Consider the following 23,994-nt stretch of genomic DNA (forward strand, 5'->3'; position numbering starts at 1 on the left):
AGGTTTCTATTGTTGTGAGGTCGGCTTCAGACAAAAAGGGTGACAACAGAAGGGGAAAGAGAGACAGGCCCTCCACATGAGACACAGTCAGGTGCTATGGCAACCCTATGTCCTGTGAGAAAGCTCCTTTCCAGGTTGTCAGGCCCCGGAACTCTCATTTTTCAGAAGGAAGCCGCTAATAAAAATAGTCACATTCGTTTTTTTTTTTTTTTTTGTTTTTTCACTGAAAACTTTATTGATGTGAAAACATGAGATCAGAGGGTGATATTTGCCCTCAGTAAACAGGCCGCGCCGTTGCCCTCAGCCAACATGGCTTCCCACCACGCCCACCAGAGAGGACTCCATGTCCCGTCATGCTCGGCGGCCGGCTGTGAGGCAGACAGTGGCCGGCGGGGGTCAGTGCAGGAGGCGGCTCGGTGTCAGTTGTTTTTTTTCTCTCGGTTCTGCAGTTCCTCCTCACAATGGCCATGGACACCTCAGGGAAGGAGAGAGAGGCCGTGCAGCTGATGGCGGATGCGGAGAAGAGGGTGAAGTCGTCGCATTCCTTCCTGAGGGGCCTCTTCGGGTGAGAAGAAGGAGGGGGGGAGGGATGGGGGAGGGAAGGAAGGCCTGTCATCGGGAGCTGTCCGGGGTGCTGATCCCTTCTCCATACACTTCAATGGGGATCATCACCTCCCCCACCCAGCATTGATATCTGATGATCTATATCCCTCCCACCTGTGATCAGTCACATGACCCCTGTCATAAGGGGGGCATCTATATAATGAGGGGGGCATATAGGCCTTATTAAAGCGATCCTCCCTTCCCCCACCCAAGTCACATGACCCCAGCATTGGCTGCTTGGGGGGGGGGGGTTATAGGCCTCATTCTCCTACCTATGATGAGTCACATGATCCCTGCCATGGCATTAGCAGCTTATGGGCTGATTGGTATGAGGGGGGGGGGGGGCATATAGGCCTCATTAAAGTGGTCCTCCCTTCCCCCACCTATAAGTCACATGACCCCAGTATTGGCTGCTTGGATGGAAGGGGGATGGGCATATAGGCCTCATTAACTCCCCCACCTATGATGAGTCAGAGGATCCCTGCCATGGCATTGGTTGCATGGAGGGCCCATTTATATAACGGGGGGCATTTAGGCCTTATTAATGCGGCCCTCCCCTTCCCCCACCAACGAGTCACATGATTCTTGTCATGGCATCAGCAGCTTACAGGGCTGATTGGGGGGGGAGGCATTTAGGCCTCAGAGTGGCTCTCCCTTCCCCCACCTATGATGAGTCCCATGATCCCTGCCGTGCAATTGGCTGCATAGGGGCCCATTTATATAATGGGGGGGGTATAGGCCTGATTAAAGTCCCCCCCCCCCACTGGTGAAAAGTCACATGACCCTTGCCATGGCATTAGCAGCTTATGGGCTGATTGGTATAGCAGGGGGCATATAGTCCTCATTAAAGCCACATGACCCCAGCATTGACTGTTTGGGGGGGGCGAATAGGCCTTATTAACTCCCCCACATATGATGAGTCACATCATCCCTGCCATGGCATTGGCTGCATGGGGGGCCCATTCATATAACTGGGGGGCAATATAGGCCTCACTAAAGCAGTCCTCCCCTCCCCCCATCTATGACAGGTCATATGACTCCTGCCGAGGCTTTTGCTGCATAGGAGCTGGAAGGGGGGGTCGTTTAGGCCTCATTAAAGTGGTCCTCAACCCCCCCAACCCAAGAAAATAAAAAAATTATTCCTCCTCCTCTTCCTTTTTGTTTTAAAACTCAAATGTGGGGGAGCCGTATTGATTTCCCGATCAATGCGATTGGCAGCCACCTTGGTCACATGATCGGGAGCGCAAGCTGCTGCCTTCTGGTTGTACCCAGAGCCCCGGGAGCGACATGTGACAGCGCGGTCACCGAATCCTTAGCTGCCATGAGTTCAGAGGCTCAGACCGCTGTGGCTGCTTATGCCTTTACACCCCCGGTGTGTGTGTGTGTGTGGTGTGGTGTGGTGTGGTGTGGTGGGGGGGGGGGGGGGGGTGGGGTGGGGTTCTCCATTTTCAGTGTTGGGTCACGCGTAGGAGTTTGCATGAGCACATCGCCTAAAAGGCAGCCCATTAATGTTAGTGAGCTGCACTACCCACGAGAAACTCGGGGAAAGAAGAGCTCAACATATTTTAAAAATGCATCGTGCTAAGGTGCCATGCAGTTTGGTACACACGAATGTGCGCAGTTGCCCTTAAAGCGGTATTAAACCCCAAAGCAAAGCTAAAGAAAAAAAGAAGAAAATCAAATGTTGGGTATGTACACCCAATCTGCGAGTGATCACAACAAGGCTGCTAACACACACAAACAAAGTTGAACAAAAGTAAAAATATATAAAATGCAGCGCTAAGATAGTGGTAAACCAGAAATACAAATAATAATGTGAATATGCATAAAAAATGAATAGATAATAGCAGTGACTAATAGTCCACAGATAAATGTCAACTCATTTCAGTCCACTCTTATTATTGTGAATGTGCACTAGAAGTGAAAATGAATGGTAGCAATGACTAGAAGTCCACAAATAAATGTCAACTCGTTTCAGTCCACTCTTGGAAGATCAAATATTCTGGAATCCACAAACCCAATAGGTCTTGAATCGGACTGCTATGACTAACATGCACGTGGAAGGGTACTCTTACCATGGATGTTGGACACATCTACCCTACGACACTGTCTCATGCGAGCTTAAATGGCTACCACAGATGATAGGCGTCCTGCTAGATAGTATCCTCCTCTTTGATGGAGTAGGTCCTCATCCGCTGTCATCAGAGACCCCCCCCCCCCCCCCCCCCGTTTCCAACTTCGTAGCTCCAGATGGATTGATAGCCCATATTGGAAACTTGATCTTTAGGACAGCTCAACAAAGCCCAAACAGGAAAAAGAAAAAAACATGGAGGCGCTCCACATGGTGTAAATCAACCGATGAGGGTTTATTAAAAAAACATATTAAAACCCCAAACAGATGGTGAAAAAGCATAAAAATCACATGATACAAAAAAGATAAAGCAATATGGGGAGCAAAAAATGCTTTCCCTACGCGTTTCGACCACAAAATCTTCTGCTGGGGCATAACTTGACTCCCCCATATTGCCACTATATATAGACTATTCAATATTGTGATATTGGGCCGTGAAAGGGACTGCCTCCCGCATGGTTAACCCGGAAGTGCCCCATTTCAACCACCTGAACCACAACAAACATAATTCAATAGAATACATTATTATGACTCCATCAAAAAAAAAAAAAAAAAAAAATATATATATATATCTCTATCTCTATCTATCTATCTATCTCTCATTTAAAAGCCATAAATTATAAATAACAATGTCTGCTTCAAATCATGATCTGATCCTTGGAACGCAAATATAAACAAAACGGCAGCTCGGCTTGCATTCCACACCTAACACCGGAAACAGGAAGTGGGACCCAAGGTCAACCGCCTATTCCGAATGACTTCAAATCCAAAATGAAAAACGCAATTTACTACGATATGAAAAAACAGGGATTTAGCATGTCTCGTCTCCCTAGGGGGAAGGCCCCCTAAAATATCCATAAACATCACCCGAACATAACGCGGGGTATGGGCCGTAATGCCGCACGACCCGCGTTCCAAGCCTCGATTCCAGAGCGGAAGTAGGTATACATCCAAGCCTCGATACTGGAACGGAAGTGAACATACATCACTTCCGCTCAGATACAGGGCGTAATGACGCGCTCTACACAAACCGGGGCGTGCTCCAAACCTCGGGTGACCCACGTGAGTAACGGAAACCTCACTTCCGCTGGTCAAATCGCTGTGCGTTCCAGGTCTCGGGTATATAGCGGAAGTGGCGAAAACGTCACCTCCTCTCTGTTGTTATAAACATGTCCGCATAGGAAGCCTAGAGGTGACTGCCGAACATAACTAAATCACACAGCGGAAATGCACAAATCGGCACACTTCCGCCAGTGTGAGTCACCAACAAAGCTGCACAAACCATAAGGCAACATCATAGTATATGTTGTGCTCCCATAATCAGCGTCCGTCAAGGCTTGGCTGCCATAGAATAGTAAAATAGCTGCCTCTTATCTTAGGCTTCTGGACAATACCAGAAACAAATTATTCAAAGTGGGACCCCAACCCAGTAATTACTTATTTGTCATTAACCTCAGTGCCCCAAACATATTAAATGCATGGATAAAAAATTCCTTATATGGAGAACTAAACATAAGATGGAGCTCAACCCTTCTGTACCTGGTTGTTATAATATAACACCATCCTATGTAAAATGGTGTCTAAAATAAAATATAAATAAACTACACAAGTGGTCCGATGGAAGCGTTTACAAACCTATAATCTAGGGACCTTATGGATGTTCGACGAACATGAAACCAGAGGACGAGGAGAGGTGGAGCCTTTAAAGAAAAGTTTGACAATGAGAGAAGATTTACCGGCCAGATATCGGCACGTTCCATGGATTCATCAGCCTCAGGTAATGGATGACCCAGGTCAATCTGCCTTCACATCTCTCCCCCAATGTAAGGCCAGAGAATTGCCAGCGGCAACCAGCCAGGGGGTTGCGTGAACATGACACCCTAACCTTCATCCAGCATGTGGAGTCACCCCTGAGAGCAGACAAGTTTCCCATTTCTGATGATCCATCAGAAGTCACTGAGAATGAGCAGAGAAATAAACCAGCAAAGCCAGTACAGATGGACAAATCCCAGTACACCACGCTGCCTTCCAACATGTCTGCCCCACCTGCTCTGGTGAGAGTTGCTGATGAGAAAGAGCTTTGCAAACAACCACTTGTGGAGAAACCTTCTGTGGACAGGGAAGGGAAACTTCTGAAATAGATATCTGTGGACCATCAGGGGAATGAAGATGGACCTGCACCAAACACCTTGAACATGGATGTTTCTGCTCCTGCATTTGCTGAGACCTGTAGTTCATCTACCAAGTTTGTTGCATGTGTTTCACACAGTATGGCTGCCAACTGCAAAGAGATTGCCTAACCTGAGCCTCCCACAGAGCTGATTGATGCTGGTGGGGGAGGGGATCAGCATATTGCACCATGTGCAGTGGAAGCCATGGAGGTTTCACCTGTTGTAGTGTCAGACCAGCCTGCACTATCCTCTGCTGAAAGCTCTGTCCTGTCCTGATGCAGGAGAACAGGTGGCCTCACTGGCGCCCATCAAATGCGGCCTCACTGGCGCCCATCAAATGCGGCCTCACTGGCGCCCATCAAATGCGGCCTCACTGGCGCCCATCAAATGCGGCCTCACTGGCGCCCATCAAATGCGGCCTCACTGGCGCCCATCAAAAGTGGCCTCACTGGCACCCATCAATGATTACTTGCTTCCTTTCATTCAGCGGGACACAGTCCTCTGCCGCTGCTGCGCCTCTGACAATATGTGCGACCGGAGCAGCGGTAGCCTGCTGATGCTGAGTATTAGTTGCTTGCTGAAGAGAGTATGAACACCAGTGGCCGGGCGCTCTAGGCAGCAGGGCGCCCTAGGCGGCTGCCTAGTTTGCATAGTGTTAGCGCTGGCCCCGAGAACAGGCCAGCTGAAGCTTCCACTAGCACAGCAGTAGGGATGGACACTGTTGAAAAGACAGCAGGAGCTGTGAATATGCCAGTATTAAGAATGACAGTAACGATAAAACAATGAATGTGGTGGGTGGTGGTGAAGGGGTTAATATTGCTGGGAAAAATAAAAATGACGTGGGCAGTTATGCATCTGTTTGGGGAGTCACACCAAGGTGGGTGGAAGGAATTTTGTAAATAGTGGTCACAATTTAGGGAGGTTTGGTGGGGCAATGTTTAGTGGGTAGAGGAGGAGGAATGTGGTTCAGTGGGAGGGGGTGGAAACCCCACCAGTAAGGGGGAGGGTGGCTGAGCTGGTTTTGGAAATGAGGTTTAAAGCCTCAGATATATTTTCTTCGAAGTCCTCACTCCACTGCGGAAGGTCCTGGATGAGCATGGGATATGGATAGGGGCCTGGACAGTGTCACTAAAATTGGGAGAGCTGGGCAATGTAGTTCAACACCTGCCCTATTCAGCTTTTCTGGGGAGGGATAGGCTGACCGTTTTCTACCAGGGTCAGCCTAAATTTTGTAATAAATGTGGAGGAAAAGGCCATTTTGCAGCAACCTGTACCCACAAGAAGTGGTCACTATGTCATAGTTACATAGTTAGTCAGGTTGAAAAAAGACACAAGTCCATCCAGTTCAACCTTAAAAACAAATAAATAAAACAAAAAATAAAAATGATCTGGACCATTTGGCTAAAGATTGTACTGAGATTCGGTGCAATTTTTGCCAAAAGCTCGGTCATCCTTAGTGCCTGGAGGCATTACATAACTTGCCAGGATTGGAGGCTGAGCTGCAGAGGCATTATAAGGAGTATGAGACCACTGAAACTGTTGTAACAGACACAGGAGGGACAACATCTGTTTCGGATTCTGTTTCCCCTAGTGATGTGATCCCTGGGTTTGTCCCTCCTGTAGTAGTCCCTAATTCTTCAATATGTAGATCCTCCAGACTAGCAGAAGCTGCTGGAGGGGGGATGGGGGCAGATTTAGCGGATCTTCCCTCTCGGTCTCCAGTCCCTGTCCCTCAACAGTGCAAACCTGGTCAGGGAAATGCTGGATGGGGTAGGGCTGAGGGAAGGGTGTCCATATCCCATATCTAACCCTCTATTGGGGGGGATTCAAATGATGAGGGTTGGGAGAAGTTTAGGAGAAATAAGAGGAAGACAAGTAAAGTGGTAATTTCTTCCTCATTCGGACCTAGGAGGGGGTCCTCTTGGCAACACTCTTCAGTTTTGTCAGGTGATGAGATGTCTATCTTTCTCTTTATCGTCTATGGATGAGGGGGGTCATGTAGTCTAAAGAGAGCTGTTTCTGGTGATGAGAGTGTGGTAAAGGTTAAGAAACGACTACCCCACTCATCCTGATGGCAGTTCCCACTCCGATAAAGGTGGCGACCATTAATGTCGCCAGCATTAAATCTGCAAGAGCATGTGATATTGCCTTATTTTTATTCAGCGAGTTTGATGCTGAGATTTTATTTTTGCAAGAGACCTGCCTCAATACTTTGGCCGATGTCCATCTAGCAAAAAGGAGTTGAGATGCGGTCCCTCCTTTTTGGTCTCTTGCGGCTGAGCCCTGCAGCGGAGTTGCGGTCCTTTTTAAACCAATTTGGTAATGTGCCGGCGGGTAATTGAAGTAGAAATTGGGAGATGCATGATCTTGGATGTCTCTGTTAGGGGGCAGGACCAGCGCGTGATCAGTATCTATGGGCCGCAGTCAAAATGGGGCAGGAAATGTCTCCTCACAGAGATCAAGCCCTTCCTTCCTTTTTTATGTCCCAGCAGGTTGTCTTTGGAGGTGACTTCAGCACTATAATTAGGCCTGAAGATAGGAGAGGCTCCATAGACAAGCTGGGTTACAATAGCGTTTTTCTTAGAGATATGGTGAGACAAGCAGGCCTGGTAGATGTGCATATTAAGCACTTCCCTGGCAGCATGAGATTCACCTTTCAGAGAGGGAATAGTCAGAATAGGATGGATGGGTTTTATTATTTTTAAAGGAGAACTCTGCTTTCTCAGCTCCTGAGTTGAGGGCGGTGGAGTTCTATGACCACTGTATGCTGTCTGTGACTCTGAATGCCTCGGACACTCCACCCAGGGGAAGGGGTACCCGGAAACTGAATCTGGCTTTCCTGGAAGATGTAGAGGATTTTTTTCAGGCACATGTTTCTATTCTGGACATTTGCAGCATTCAGTCAGAGTGTTGGGAACTTGTGAAACAAAGGGCAATTGGACTTTTCAGGGCCATAAGTAAGAAGATGCAGCTTGCTATGTACATTGCCTACCAGCATTTGTGGAGGAAGCTTGATAGTCTTGTCTTGTAAAGATGAGATCCAGGGGAGATCTCTGAGGTGAAGCTTCTTCTTACGAAGTGTCAATACGACCAGCATGCCTCCTTTGGTTCTGGAGAGGGATTATGGAAAATATCACTCACCTGATACTTACTAGAATTGTAAGCAAGGCATAGCATTAAATCATAGGCCTGAGGGTTAGGACAGGTTCCCTGGTGAAGTCCAGGGCAGGGATCCTGGAGATCTTCAGGTCATATTACGCTGACCTTCTGGGAAGAAAAGACCTTTTTCAGGACAGGATGGAAAGCTTTCTGGATTCTACTCCAGGATTGGGAAATGGTACATTGCATTTGATGGATTTGACAGAACCAATTTCAGTGGATGAGGTAGTTCATGCTATAGAGAAGCTGGCTACCAAAAAATTGCCTGGGCCAGATGGGTTGACAGCTGAATTCTACAAGTGTTTTAAGTCCATTCCGACTCCCTTTTTAGGTTTAACAGCTGTCCAGAAGAGGGTTCGCTCCCTCCCTCTGAGGCAATTCACTGTGATTCTTCTGTCAAAAGGTAAAGATCCCTCAATGATTGAGAACTGGCACCCCATCAGTCTTCTCAATTTTGATAGAAAGATCTTGGTGAAGATTCTTTTTGGCGCTTGTCAGTTGGATGGAGAAAGTACTTGGCATTGGATCAGGCAAAGACTTTTGATGGTCAATCATGAGTATCTGTATTTGCTACTTGGTAGATACGGCCTGCAGGGGAGGTTTATAGATTGGCTGAAAACATTTATATAGAGGGGCTGAGAGCTTCCCACTGGTTAATGGTTGGGTCAGATGGCCTTTTGAGGCTGGCTCTGGTGTGTGCCAGGGATGTCTTCTGAGCCCCCTGCTATATGTATTCACAATTGACCCCTTCCTAAGAAGGCTAGAGAGTGGATCTTTGTGCGGGGTGCCTTTGGGCATTGCTGGTGTACCGCCTTTGAAGATCGTGGCCTATGCCGATGTGTTGTTGTTGTCTCTGGGACAGAGGAGGTGCAGGAGGTCTCTATGATAGAGCAGTACATGGAGGCTTCTGGTTTTAAAGTCAACCATGAAGAGAGTGTAGTTTTCTGGATGGGTGAGGAGGGTGAAAGCTTTGCACTTCCGGATGCCTTGCCAGAGCCCCAGCAGGAAATTAAAGTGTTTGGTATCAAATTTAGGTCCTGGTGACTATGATCATCGAAATTGGGAAACCAGGTTGGTGGGTGCCAATGCCGAAGTAGCAAGCTGGAAGAAATGGAAGTTTCCTTGAGGGAGAGGGTTGACTTATATAAAAAGATCGGGACTAGGTACCTTTTTTAATTGTCAGCTTCGTCTGTATCTTGCCAACATCTCTCTATGCAAGGGTGTACAGCTGTTTTTTCCAACTGTTATGTGGAAATAGGCTGAACCTGATAAAACGCAATGTAACTTGCCTGTCGAGGCGGGAGGGTGGCCTAGGAATGGTCAATCTCTGCTCTTTTTAAAGTACAATCTTGGTAACGTGATGGCAGAGAATCCGCTGGAATGGATGGGTATTTTTTAATCTTGTTTTAGGCCTTTTCTGTGATGCTGGGAAGATGGCGGGCCAGTGAAAAGTCTGAGAGTCCGACATGGCAAGCTCCAGGCTTATGTTGCCCCCTGTCTGAAAATACTTAGACAGTGGCAGGTAACAGTAGAGGATATCAAGTCCCTCCCCAGGAAGCTTCTGGAGAAGAGGATTTTGGGCTCTGCTTTCAGTGTGTCACTGACCTTAAGGGATTGCCCAGGCTCTGTAATGAGGGAGGGGTTGCGTTTAATCAATTTAGAAAGAATCTTTGAAGTCTAGGGATCCAGCCTGTCTCGCTTTCCATGGAAGGCTCTATGTGAGAGGAAACTTGAAGCATCACCCTGTGGATGATCGGGGTTGTCCTAGAGTGGAGTGTGTTGGTAGAGTGGAGTCTATGGACCACTTTTTGCTGCAGTGTCCCTTTAACATAGAGGTGTATAAAAGGGTGGGGAGGGCTCTAGGCATCCCCCTTTTTTTTCTATCGTATGAGTTATACGAAGTGGATGTATGTGGCATTCCCGACTCGCTGGGATTTTGATTTGGATACACTGTTTCTAGTAAATATAGTTGTCTGTTACTTCACATGGAATGCACAGGGCCAGATTACTCTGCAGAAGAAAGTCCTGTCTGTTGGGGTGGTGGTGCACGATATTCTGGGTGAGGTTGGGAAAATTTGGGGTCTTGAGAAGGGCAGGGAGCCTTGGGCGGTCTGGAAAAGGGCATGGAGGAATATCAGACATGCCTTTGGTGAATTGCCCATCTCTGGGTGAGGAGCTCTTTTCTTTTTCTGTTTTTCACTCCCTTAGCTTTTGTTGGTTAGCATCTTCTTTTTGAAGAAGGGCTGCATGCATAATGGGTGCGGGTTTGTTTCTTCACCTCGCAGGTTTGTCTGGTGTAGTGGTGTGAGTTGTAGTGAGATTTATCTTCCCCCAGTAATGACATGATTTTTCCTTTTGCTGTAAAGTCTCTCTGTTTGAGAGCAGATATGCTATATTTATTTTGGTTTTTATGTAAATATGTATATACTTATATTATATTATTTTTATGCTTCTTGATTGCAAGACTTTTAATAAAGAAAAATTGAGAAGAATGGTCCTTACATTGGTGGTCAGTGGGAAGAATGCTCCTTACATTGGTGGTCAGTGGGAAGAATGCTCCTTACATTGGTGGTCAGTGGGAAGAATGCTTTTTACAGACTGCTAAAATGGTAATGGTGTAATGCAGCACACTATTCCATATGATGTTGGACCTGGAACTATGTAGGCTCGATAAGTTGGGAGGTCAGTCATCCACAGCTCAGGGAGACCTCTGGAGGAACCCTTAGACCCCTTTCACACCACACCGCCCATAGCATCGGCAGTAAAACGCCGCTATTTTTAGCGGCGTTTTACCGCCGGATTTGCGGTGTATTTCGGCCACTAAAGGGGGGTAAAAGTGCCCCGCTAGCGGCCGAAATACACCGCAAATCCGGCGGTAAAACGCCGCTAAAAATAGCGGCGTTAAAACCGACGGCAATACGCCGCAATAGCGGCGTTTTGCCGGCGGTATTACAGCGCTGCCCCATTGATTTCAATGAGGAGCAGCGGTGGAGGAGTGGTAAACGCACCGCTCCTTCACCACTCCAAAGAAGCTGCTGGCAGGACTTTTCCCTGACGTCCTGCCAGCGCACCGCTGTAGTGTGAAAGCCACACTACAGACAATGGTGCAGCAGTTTTAGGGCGGATTGCAGGCGCTCTTTCTAACGCTATAGCGCCTGCAAAACACCCTTGGTGTGAAAGGGGTCTTATTAAGAGTGACTGATCTAGTAGTTGTTAGAGATGACTCCTAAAAGAAAAACACTTCTGGTTCCTGGATTGGACACAGTATATATGAAATATAGGGAAAGACTTAGAACACATATATATATTGTAGTGAACATAGGCGTGCACATGGGGTGTGCCTGCCCTGGACACACCCTAATCACCCTGTTAGGCTCGGTTCACACAGGGGTGGCACGACTTGCAGCGCGACTCAGACGCGACCTGCACACGACTTCAGCGGCGACTTGAAAAACGACTTCTGTATAGAAGTCAATGCAAGTCGCCTGAAGTCGCCCCAAAAGTAGTACAGGAACCGTTTTTCTAAGTCGGAGCGACTTGAGTCGCTCCTATTAGAACGGTTCCATAGTACAGAACGGAACGCGACTTGTCAGGCGGCTAATTCTCCTGGACAAGTCGCCCCTGTGTGAACGGAGCCTTAGTGTAGCTGCATGCTGGCTGTCTCCCGGGTTTGTATAGCACTTTCACATGGAGCAGATCGCCAGGCTATAGCCACAAAGTGCATTAAACTATCATGTAGTAGAGCTGGGCGATTTTAAAAAAAAAAAATAAAAAAATAAGCTTGATTCGAATTGTGAATTGAGTTTTATTCTAAACAAAAAAAAATAGCAGATTTTATATATATATATATTAAAAAAAAATCTAAAAAAAAAAAAAAATCCTGCCTTTTTTTTTTTTTTTCTTTTCTGATGGACACTGCGCCGGGCCTTGAGGTGCTGCGGGCATCGCATGCCTCCCGGCGACAGTTCACACTGCCCTATGCGGACTGCTGGGAGTGTCAGTGAAATGTTAATGACACCCCCAGATCAGTTCGCATATCGCAGTGCGATCTGCAAACTCGGACAGGAATCGGATCGCATGGTGTGAACACCCATGCGATCCGATTCTGCTGCGGACCAAAAAAAGGGTCCCGTGCGAGTTTGCGGTGGGTGCGATGCGAATTCAGCCAGCTGAACTCGCATCGCACAGAGATCGGATGTGATTTGCACTGCAGTGCGGTGCGAATCGCATCCGGTTCTTGCTGCCGCAGCGGTGTGAACCCAGCCTTAGTCAGAAGCAGGATAGGCTTCTGAGGGATTATCTAAAGATGGATAGATTAGGGGACGGTAGGGCTGGGGAAAAAAAAATTGATTTAAATCTTAAATCGACTTGAGAGGTCAAATCGATTCAAAATTTCAGCAAATCGATTTTTTAAAAGAAATTTCCACCTGGATCGGCGCTGACACCGCGCCAGTCCTGAGGTGCTGCGGGCAGGAGTTTTTAGGCGAGGCCGGACGCGCTGTCGATTTGACCTCTCAACTCGATTCAAGATTTCAATTTTTTTTTTTTTTTCCCCCCCAGCCCTACTATCCCCTAATCTATCCATCTTTAGATAATCCCTTAAAACTCAGAAGCCTATCCTGCTTCTAACTAATACACTGTTTTTACTTCCTCCGTCAGCTCATCCCCCCCCCCCCCCACAGCTATTACCTTTTTGTATTAATTGACCCTCCTTCCTAGATTGTAAGCCCTAACGAGCAGGACTCTCTGATTCCTCTTGTAACAAATTGTAATGTACTGTCTGCAAAATGGGTGAAAAACAAATGTAGTATCAATCTACACATTCACAGTAGTGCCATGGAATAATGTATATAGACATAAAAATAGGAGTATTAAAAAAAATATCCATATCTTGTAGACCCCACATCTCCTCCATGTAAAGAGGACCTGTAAAAAAGAAATAAAAATAATAATAATAATAAATGCACATGTGTTTTACCTGCAAAATGATGTATTTTTTCTTAAAGGTGAACTTGGCCTTTAACCACTTGCCGACCAGCGCACGACGATGTACGTCGACAGAATGGCACGGGCAGGCAAATGGGCATACATGTACGTCCCTTTAAATTTGCCGCCCTGCCATCGGGAGCGCGCCGCTGCCGGCGCGCTCCCGCGCTGGTCGGGGCCCCCGTGAGTCCGGTCGCGGGACCCGCGGGCATCCCCACGATCGTCTCACGGAGCGGCCGAATGGAGAAGTGCCGTTGTAAACAACATTTCTCCATTCTGCCTAGCAACTAGTGACGCTGATCTCTGCTCCATGTGATTGGAGCAGAGATCAGTGTTCACTAAATGAAAGCCCAATCCCCCCACAGTTAGTAACACATCCCTAGGAACACTTAACCCCTACACTGCCACCCACTGGTTAACCCTTTCACTGCCAGTGTCATTTACACAGGAATCACTGCATTTTTATATAGCAGTGATTACTGTATAAATGACAATGGTCCCCAAAATGTCCGATGGGTCCTCCACAATGTCGCAGTCACAATAAAGATCGCTGATCGCCGCCATTACTAGTAAAAAAATAATAAAAAATTATTAATAAAAATGCTATAAAACTATCCCTATTTTGTAAACGCTATCACTTTTGCGCAAACCAATCAATAATCGCTTATTGCGATTTTTTTTTTTTAATTTTTTTTTTACCAAAAATATGTAGAAGAATACGTATCGGCCTAAACTGAGGGAAAAAAATGTTTTTCTATATATTTTTGGGGGATATTTATTATAACAAAAATTAAAAAATAATGCGTTTTTTTCAAAATTGTCGCTCTATTTTTATTTATAGCGCAAAAAATAAAAACCGCAGAGGTGATCAAATGCCACCAAAAGAAAGCTCTATTTGTGGGGGAAAAAAGGACGTCAATTTTGTTTGGGAGCCACGTCGCACGACCGCACAATTGTCAGTTAAAGCGACGCAGTGCCGAATCGCAAAAAGTGGTCTGGTCTTTGACCAGCAAATTGGTCCGGTCTGAAAGTGGTTAAGGACTGTGGACTCCGATGCCAAAATACCATCACTGGCCCCTCATATGATACCGCTCCATGACTGTTAAAATGACATCATCAAAATGTGTCTGGGTTGGTTTGTGGTGAATTCCATCTATATTAGATTGCATCCTGGAGTAATGAGGCTTAAAAGCGTCCTAAACCACCGGTAAATGGCGGTTCACTGTGCTCTGCGAGATCGCATGTGATTGGCACCGCACTGCAAATTGCATGCGATGTCCGCGCGATGCTATTTCATCTATACTGATAGTATGGCTGATATCGCATCACTTTCAGACCAAACTCACACAGGACCCCTTTATTTTTTTTGGTCCACACCATAATCGGATTGCATGGGTGTGATCTGATTTATGTCCGAACTGACAGTTTGCAGTGTGATATGTGAGCTGAAATGGGGGGGGGTCATTAACAATGTATTGACACTCCCAGCAGTTTACATATGGCAGTGTGAGTCGGGTGCGATGCAGGAACAGTGGCAGTGGATTTGCCGGGTTCCTGCATTGCACAAGTGTGAGCCAACCCCCATTAAGAATAGTTTATGGAATAAAGAAAAGCTAAGTGCAGTAAGTAGAAGGAATCAGATAAGTATGGTCTGTACTGCAGGTTTCTGCTTTAACCACTTCATTTCATTTTTTGCATGCTTGGTAAAATCTGCAATTTTTTGGGCAACCCCCCCCCCCTCAAAAAAAAAAATAATAATAATTTAAATAGGCAAAACTTTATTTTTTATTTTTTTTTCATTTTGGATAGAGTAAGGGGGATTATAACCGCTGTCAGATTATTTTTTTGCATCTGTGTCCCATTGATGAGATTTCCTTTCGCTTCCTATCCCATAGTCAAACAGGATAATGATAAACATGACATAGTGAGGGGTGAATCTCTGTAACAGGGATTTTGGGGTCTTCTCACAGTGGTCATGCGATTTGACAGTTAAAAATCGCATGACAAGTCGCACCCTATTTGTGCCTATGGAACCGTTCAAATCGGTGTGACTCCTACACCGATTTGAAAAATTTTCCTGCACTATTTTTGCTGATTTCATGGGCGACTTCCATAGACAGCTGTGCATGAAGCTGCACATGAAATCGCACGGCCAGAGAAGTCGCAGCATTTGTGGACTTCTAGGGCAGACTGTCCTTGTTTCTATATAAATGCAAATTTAAAAAAGGGGGCATATTAAAGAGGCTTTGAGTGTTTTATGATGCAGTCGGCATTTAATTATGAATGAAGGCTGTGCCATAGGGAGGAGGGCTGTATGTGTCGGCTTCAGCTTCTGTTTGTATTCACAGCACTGCTCTACAATCCAATACAGAACAACTGCTCTGGTTTTGGGGTCTTCTCACAGTGGCCTAAATACTTTGGAAATTCAGTGATGGGCACATCCGGGCTTCGGGGCGATGTCTTGTTGGCTGGTCCCCTTTCACACTGGGGCTAGTCAGTAAAGCATTTGTATATATCCAGTGGTGTGGATGTACTCTGAAGCCTTGTGGCAAATTCTTAAAAACCTGCAACATTTTCACTGCTAGTTAGGCCCCTTTCACACATGCAGACATTATGTCCGTATTTCATCCATCCGTTTGCGGATGAAATACAGGCATACATGCATCCCTATGGGTTAGCGGGTGTCTGCGGATGAACATCCGCAGACACCCGCTATCGTCCGCCTCCGCTATTGTCCGATTCTGCAGACGGAGGAAAATCCTATTTTTCTATCCGTCTGCAGAGCGGATCGGATGAACACGGACAGACGGTCTGTGTTCTTCCGATCCCCCATAGAGGAGAGCTGATGGGCCGGTCCCGGCACAGTGTGCGGAGACCGCCCTGTTATCCGCCGGCTCAGCGGGAACAACGGAGCGATCCCCGCTGAGCAAGCGGATCATTACTGATCCGTCCCGTTTGAAAGGGGCCTAACAAGTTTAGGTTGTTCCTATTTGGAACGCTTTTACTGTATGGCACTATTGTGATAAATTCATGAAGAAATACCAGTACTCAGTGATGGGGAAAGTTGATGTAAAGAGGACCTCTTTTTATGTAAACAATGTGACAACTTATTACCTTTCAGAGTGAATTTGATTTAAATCATAATTTTTAAAGAGCAACTGTCATCTCTGTCCTGCAGCTCCTCCTCCTCTGACCTGCTGTTGACTCACCGACAGTCCCATACGCTTTAATGGGACAGCTGGTGATGTGGCAGTGATGCAACAACGTGAGGGACGTGGTGGCAGCAGGTGATGCCCGCTAACAGGCGCTGCCAGTATGGATCTGAAATGATAGGTGCTCTTTAAATGTAAGGACTTATTCTTGCTGGTAGTGTGAATCTTTATTATTTGCAAACAAAATGAAGGTTTCCTATTTAGAATAATAAGTTGTCAGGTTAATAAAACAGCGATATCAGAACTGATTCAATCATACAGTTTGTAGTGTACATAGATTTGCAAAACAATGAGATAAAGGAATATTCCTGAACTTTCTCATGGTTACTGTGAAATTGTGTGATTGCATCAATGCAGTGCATGTTATCTCAGCCTGCAGAGCTTGGATTCCTTAAATTAGTTTATCAAAAATGTAAATATTGCTGACTATATATGACTATACAGCCTCATGGTACATAACTGAGCTCCATTTCATGCTGAATAAACGAAATTATCAATGTATCTTAAATAGAATTTAGATTTTTACTACAAAAGTATTTTATTAAAATAAATTTGATTAAAAAAAAAAAAAAGATTTTAATCAAAAGTCAGATTTAACCACTTCCCACCAGGCCTATAGCAGAATGACGTCCGGGTGGTAGTTCAGTTATCCTGACTGGGTGTCATATGACATCCTTCTGGATAACAGTCGCCGCACGCCCGTGGGGTTGCGCATTGCGGCGATCGGTGGTGCAGTGTGTCAGCCTGACACACCGCTACATGATGTGATCAGCTGTGTCCAATCATGGCTGATCAAGCCCCCCCCTCAGATGCCCACCCAGGACCACCAGGGAAGCTGCCAGGACCACCAGGGAAGCCCCCAACGTGTGGATGGCCAGGTACATCTTCCATGGCCATCCACATGTGCCCAATCTGTGCCCACAAATGGGCACTAACAGGAACCTCTAAGCAAGACATTATTTGAGTAATGCCAATAAGTGCCACCCATAAGTACCCAGCAGTGCCGCCATGTCGGTGCCGCCATGTCGGTGCCTGTCGGTGCCGCCATGTCGGTGCCTGTCATTAAAGAAGAAAACGTACTTATTTACAAAAAAAATGTAACAGAAACAAAAACTTTTTTCAAATCTTCTTTTTTTTTTGTTATTGTGCAAAAATAAAAACCGCAGAGGTGATCAAATACCACCAAAAAAAAGCTCAATTTGTGGGAATAAAATGCTAAAAAAGTAGTTTGGGTACAGTGTTGTATGACTGCGCAATTGTTATTCAAATTGTGACAGCGCTGAAAGCTGATAATTGGCCTCGGCGGGAAGGTGTCTGAGTGCCCAGTATTGGAATAGTATATAGAAGTGGTTAAACAAAAAAAAAAGAAAAAAGAGACTTTAGTATCACTTTAAAATGGTTCTAAAGGCAGAAGGTTTTTTTATTGTAAGGCATTCTATGCATTAAGATAAAAAAAAAAAAAAAAAAGTGCAGCAGCCCCCCTATCACTTAACGGAGACCCATCTCGATCCAGCAATGTTTCACAAAAGCCGTGGCTGTCCGGGGACACTCCCTCATTGGCTGAGACAGCAGCGGGCTCCAATGGCAGTCAAAGTCAGTGAGCCAATGAGTAGAGAGAAGGGGCAGGGGCCTATGCATGGCTCCATGTCTAAATGAACACGCAGAGCAGCGTCTCAGGAGCCTGCTCTGGTGCCCCCATAGCGAGCTGCTTGTGGGGAAGGAGCCAGGAGTGCTGGCGAGGGACCCGAGAAGAGGAGGATCTGGGCTGCTCTGTGCTAAATCAACTGCACAGAGCAGGTAATTAAAGTGGTTGTAAACCCTTACAACACACTTTGACCTACAGGTAAGCCTAGATTAAGGCTTACCTGTAGATCCAAAAAATATATCCTAAACCTACATGGTTTAGGAGATATTTGCTGAAAGACAGGCACCGCTGTCTACTCAGTCTATACTGAGCGCGCCGCCGTCAACGGCGATACGCCTAGCGTGGCGGCTCCCGTGCGCATGCGCGGGAGTGACGTTATCGCGGCTTCGCCGAATGACGGCGGCGGAGCGGTGAGACCCACCGAGAAGATGGATGCTCCGGACTACAGGGGACAGCGGTGACATCGCTGGCTCCTGTGTCAGGTAAGTGACACATAATGGACTACTATGCGATGTATTTTAGTCCATTATGCTTTACCTTTGCAGGGAATGAAAGAGGAAGTAAACTCATCAGGGTTTACTTCCTCTTTAATAAAGTGTTATTTAAAAAAAAAAAAAAAAGAGACTTTAATATCACTTTAATGCATTAAAGACTGTATATGACCTTGCATAGAAGTTCACTTGTTACCCTGCATTGCAGAATGTGCCATAAAAAACTGACTTTGTATCTGGAAGAAGATTTTGGCTCCGACTCCCACCATGAAGTGCTGTCTCATTTCCTGTTTTATCTATAGTGAGATAAGATGTCCAGCAGGGATAGTGAGACCCCCTCATCGTGTCCCCAGCGGGTGGCGGCTGCTGAGATCTCTGGTGTACAATCCCTTAGCTTGAGGCTGGTGCATAATTCAGCAGATCTACACAAAGCCGATATTTCAATTTTAACTCAAACCTCAGCGAATGGAGACAAATTTCTTCTAAAGATTGTACTGGAAATATCCAGAGCAGAAGGAGCTGCAATACACAAGAGATGTCTGGATGTGTCTGGGGACACACAACACACAGCCCATTATTATTGTGACAGAAGATAAAGTGATATAAAAAGATGTTTACATGATGAGAAGTCTGACGTCAATATAAAAGCTGACTACGTTTTGTAAGTACACGTCCCCAACCAATTAGGGATGGAAAGGAGTTGAACCCGTTAGAAAAACGTAATATACAAACATCGTTTTAAACATGGGATATCCCAAGTATATGGATTTCTGACAGATCTAGAGGGTAGAGGGCCACTACCCTTTATAGGAATATGGGAAAAGGAAATGGGTACAAAATTGGAGGATACAGAAATAGAGAATGATGGGAGCCGTGCATAATTATGCAACAGTGTACCTAACGCCAGAGAAAATCCATAAATACCAACAAGACAAATCCCCCACAATGTTAGAGGGAATGCGGACAAATTTATATATATATATATATATATATATATATATATATATATAATTTTGACCTAACTGATGATAGGCAGGAGAGGTACCTGCAGATACCACTAATGGCCCCCAGGAGCCCTGAACCCAAGATGAAATGTCAACATTCTATTCGAATTTTTTTTTGAAATGACAAATTTTTTTTAAATTGCATTTTAGTGTAAATATGAGATGTGAGGTCTCTCTGATCCCAGATCTCATATACAAGAAGACCTGTCATGCTTTTTTCTATTACAAGGGATTTTTACATTCCTTGTAATAGGAATAAAAGTGACACAAATTTTTTTTTTTTTTTTTTTTTTTAAAGAACAGTGAAAAAAATAAAAATAAAAGTTAAAATAATAAAAAAAAAAATATTTTAAACGCGCCCTGTCCGGGCCAAGCTTGCGTGCAGAAGCGAACGCATATATGAAAGCGTTGTTCAAACCACACATGTGAGGTATCGCTGCGATTGGTAGAGTGAGAGCAATAATTCTAGCCCCAGACCTCCTCTGTAACTCAAAAAGTGCAACCTGTAGAATTTTTTAAACGTCGCCTATAGAGATTTTAAAGGGTAAAAGTTTGTCGCCATTCCATGAGCGGGCGCAATTTTGAAGCGTGACATGTTGGGTATCGATTTACTCGACGTAACATTATCTTTCACAATATAAAAAAAAAATTGGGCTAACTTTACTGTTGTCTTATTTTTATTAAATACATTTTCCCCAAAAACGTGCGCTTGTAAGTCCGCTGTGCAAATACGGTGTGACAGACAGTATTGCAACGACCACCATTTTATTCTCTAGGGTGTTAGAATAAAATATATATATAATTTTTAGGGGTTCTGAGTAAAGGGAAGGAAGATAGGCTGGCAGGCAGGGGAATTAGCATTGCATCCATTAGCATTGCTGGTTGTAATTCCAACGGCCATCACAAGAGGGCGCCAGATTCCAGAAGGAACCATAGGATCGTAGAAGGCCTCAAAGCCGGGGGCTCAATTACCGGCCGCCGGCGGCGCGGCCCGACGCGATCGCGCAGGGGGGGTCCACGGAGACAGCATACCCCAGCTGTGCTGCCCCAGGCGCCAGGCCGCTAATTCTAGTCGCAAATGCGACCTGGTGCCCGGGTTTTGTCGAGCCCTGCATTAAGAACAGATTCGATTGTTCATGTATATGTGTTATCACAATTTTGTTTATATGTGTTATCACAATTTTTGCATATATGCTTTTATATGTAATCCATGATTGAAATTTTGCATTTTGGGATATTTTATGTCACGTTCATCATATGACATTGCACTGTATTCATTTTTTATTTTATACACATAGCTTCCCGGTGGGGATACTAATCTCATATGGGAGGTGTATACACTAAGTAAATTTTTAGGAGAGCGCGGTTCTTTTTAAGTCATTTTTACACGTATATAATCTTTGGTATATAATAGAACTGCAGCACTGACGAGATTTGTATTTTTTTAATTTATATTTTGTAGTGCGATTTATATATATATATATATATATATATATATATATATATATATATATATATAATTTTATTAATTTTTTTCATAAAGAGTGGTAACAACTTATTATTTTTTTTTTTTTTTTCCTTTCCTTGAATTAGAGGAAACACAAAAGTAGAAGAAGCCTGTGACATGTATGCCAGAGCTGCGAACATGTTTAAGATGGCAAAGAACTGGCCTGGTAAGTACCAGATTGTTTGGCTTGTATTCTTTGCATATTAACACGTTCACAGTATTAGCTAAAAGCAAGTTTTGTTCAGTCATTTACATATTCAAAATTGATACGGCCATATAAGCATCGTGGTAACAGCTGTTAAAGAGGTATTAAAGCGGCGCTCCACCCAAAAGTGGAAAAGTGCTAATTTTTCTAAAGTATCTCTGCAAAATAAAGAAACACCTGGAGCGTTGGACGGGGGGTTGAAAACCACTGCTGTACACCACCTACTAGCTATGTATTACTGAGATCTAGGGTTCAATCTAAACTAATCCATGTTACACTACTGTGTTTCCATACTACTATGCTATGTAAGCGGTGGAATGAAGGTGACTACGTGTTTCTCAGATACAAGATCTGCTTTGTCAGGGGGATAATAGCTTTAGCCACCACATAATGTAGAATTGCAGAGAAATGGAGATATAAGAAAGTTGGTAATTTATCTCTGGGGAAACATGTAAAGTCGCCTTCCTTCCACTGATTAAAGAGGAAGTAAACCCTGATGGGTGTTACTTCCTCTTTGATTCCCTGCAAAGGTAAAGCATAATGGACTACTATACATCGCATAGTAGTCCATTATGTGTCACTTACCTGACACAGGAGCCAGCGAAGTCACCGCTGTCCCCTGTAGTTCCGAGCGTCCATCTTCTTGGTGGGTCTCGCTGCTCCGGCGCTGTGATTCGCCGGAGCAGCGATGACGTCACTCCCGCGCATGCGCACGGGAGCCGACACTCGCAGCATATCGCCGCAATCTGCGGCTTGCCCAGTGCGCCTGTGCGCCGCTGTCTACGGCGCATGCGCCATAGACAGCGTTGGCACTCTCCAGGTAAATATCTCCTAAACCGTATAGGTATATTTCTTGGACGTACAGGTAAGCCTTAATCTAGGCTTATCTGTAGGTCAAAGTGGTTTGTAAGGGTTTACAACCACTTTAAAGTAGAAACGCAGTAGTGGAATACAGATGTGTTTAGCATGAACCCGATATCTTACAAATCTTGGTAGCTAACCTTTTTCTCCGAAAATAAGACCTAGTGTGATTGTCGGTGATGGCTGCAATATAAGCCCTACCCCCCCCCCCCAAATAAGCCCTAGTTAAAGAGGGATTCCACCAAAAAAAAAATATTAAAAGCCAGCAGCTATAAAGACTACAGCTGCTGACTTTTAATAAATGGACACTCACCTGTCCCGGGTTCCAGCGATGTCGAGGCCGATCGATCGCTCGGCTCTTGGCTGCTGCCGCCACCATTCTAGGTGAGGGAATCAGGAAGTGAAGCGAATCGGCTTCACTTCCCGGTTCCCTACTGCGCATGCGCGAGTCGCGCAGCGCAATAGGAAATCTCCGCGCTGTCACTGGGACCCGTGTGTGTCCCAGCAGACAGCGTGGCAGGGCAGGAAATGGCGTAGACTCCCACGGAAGTCTATGCCCGGAAGTGGGTGAAAATACCTGTCTTTAACAGGTATCTCCACCCCCCTCCCCCCTGAAAGGTGTCAATTGTGACACCGGAGGGGGGGAGGGTTCCGATCAGCGGAGGTTCCACTTTAGGGTGGAATCCCGCTTTAAAGTCCTTGTAGGTCTTATTTTCAGGGTAGTAGGTGGTGTAGATGGATATATATGGATATAGAGCGAGAGGGATATTATACATGAGTGTACACACTAAAAAAATTGTCAGCTGTGTGTTTTTTTTTTTTTTTTATTAAATACTTACAGCTCCATCAATTTATACAGCGCTTTACATATATATTGTACATTCACATCAGTTCCTGCCCTCAAGGAGCTTACAATCTATGGTCCCTAACTCACATTCATACATACACGTACTAGGACAAATTTAGACAGGAGCCAATTAACCCCCAGCACGGCTTTGGCATGTGGTAGGAAACCAGGGTTCATTCCATTCTATCAATAAATACAAAGCTTCCTCCGATTGGGAGTCAGAGGTTGCGACATCAGCCTACCTCTCCGACTCAGCCATTTAGAAGAAGCTTTGTATTTATTGATAGAATACCTTTCTCTGAGCGTCGTTGCTGTAGACCAAAGGTAGGCAACCTGTGGCCCTCCAGCTGTTTTGGAACTAAGTTTTCCATGATGCACTTCAAGGCAGTTACAATTACTCCCAGAGTCGTGATGGGACTTGTAGTTCTGCAACAGCTGTAGGGGCCCCAGGTTGCCTACCCCTGCTGTTTACTGATCTGTGTTCCAGGTATGAGGGAAAGTCTCTGCTCACACCCGGAACAGTGCGGTATGCTTTGTGTAGCTGCAGCTACATACAGTCAGTGTTTAGTTTTGTAGACTAAAATATTTTTGTCTACTAAATACTATTTTAGTTGACTAAAACAATTCAGATGACTAAAATACGACTAAAATGGTATTTTAGTCAAAAGACTATAACTAAAACTAAATTGAACTTCTATCACGATGGCTAAATCTGTGTCTGTAGTGCACTTTCATACCTTAAAGGGGTTGTAAACCCTCGTGTTTTAGGATGCATTAAGGTGAAAAAACTTCTGGTAGTCACCGGCCCCCCAGCCCCTCTGTTTTACTTACCTGAGCCCCGTAATTCCCATGCCGGAGACGCGCTGTCCCTCTCTGCACGGGGTCCCGGCTCTTGATTGGATAGATTGATAGCAGCGCAGCCATTGGCTCTCGCTGCTGTCAATCAAATCCAATGATGCGGGGGTGGGACTGAGTCGGCATTCGCGTCTATAGACGCAAATTCTGGGCTTGGAAGCGCGCCCGCAAGTTAACCCCCTGGGAGAGGGCTTCTCCTAGGGGGTTATCTGAAGTGAGGGGGAGCCGAGAGACGAGGATCGAGGCCACTCTGTGCAAAACAAGCTGCACAGTGGAGATAAGTATATGTTTGTTATTTAAAAAACAAAACAAAAACA

At 45.3% G+C, this 23,994-nt stretch overlaps 1 protein-coding gene across 1 annotated transcript in view; it reads left to right on the forward strand.

Annotated features, from left to right (window-relative positions):
- Positions 1-366: 366 nt before the first annotated feature.
- LOC143987043 (beta-soluble NSF attachment protein) overlaps positions 367-23,994 on the forward strand; it is a 54,445-nt gene continuing 30,817 nt past the window's right edge. The window contains exons 1-2 of the mRNA XM_077485507.1: positions 367-565; positions 20,996-21,075. Of these exons, the coding sequence (XP_077341633.1) occupies positions 462-565; positions 20,996-21,075 (184 nt within the window). The 5' untranslated portion in view covers positions 367-461. The remainder of the gene's footprint in view (positions 566-20,995; positions 21,076-23,994) is intronic.

Source organism: Lithobates pipiens, unplaced genomic scaffold (assembly GCF_037356315.1).
Source record: "Lithobates pipiens isolate NorthernLeopardFrog02 unplaced genomic scaffold, aLitPip1_a1.2 Scaffold_18, whole genome shotgun sequence".
NCBI lineage: Eukaryota > Metazoa > Chordata > Amphibia > Anura > Ranidae > Lithobates > Lithobates pipiens.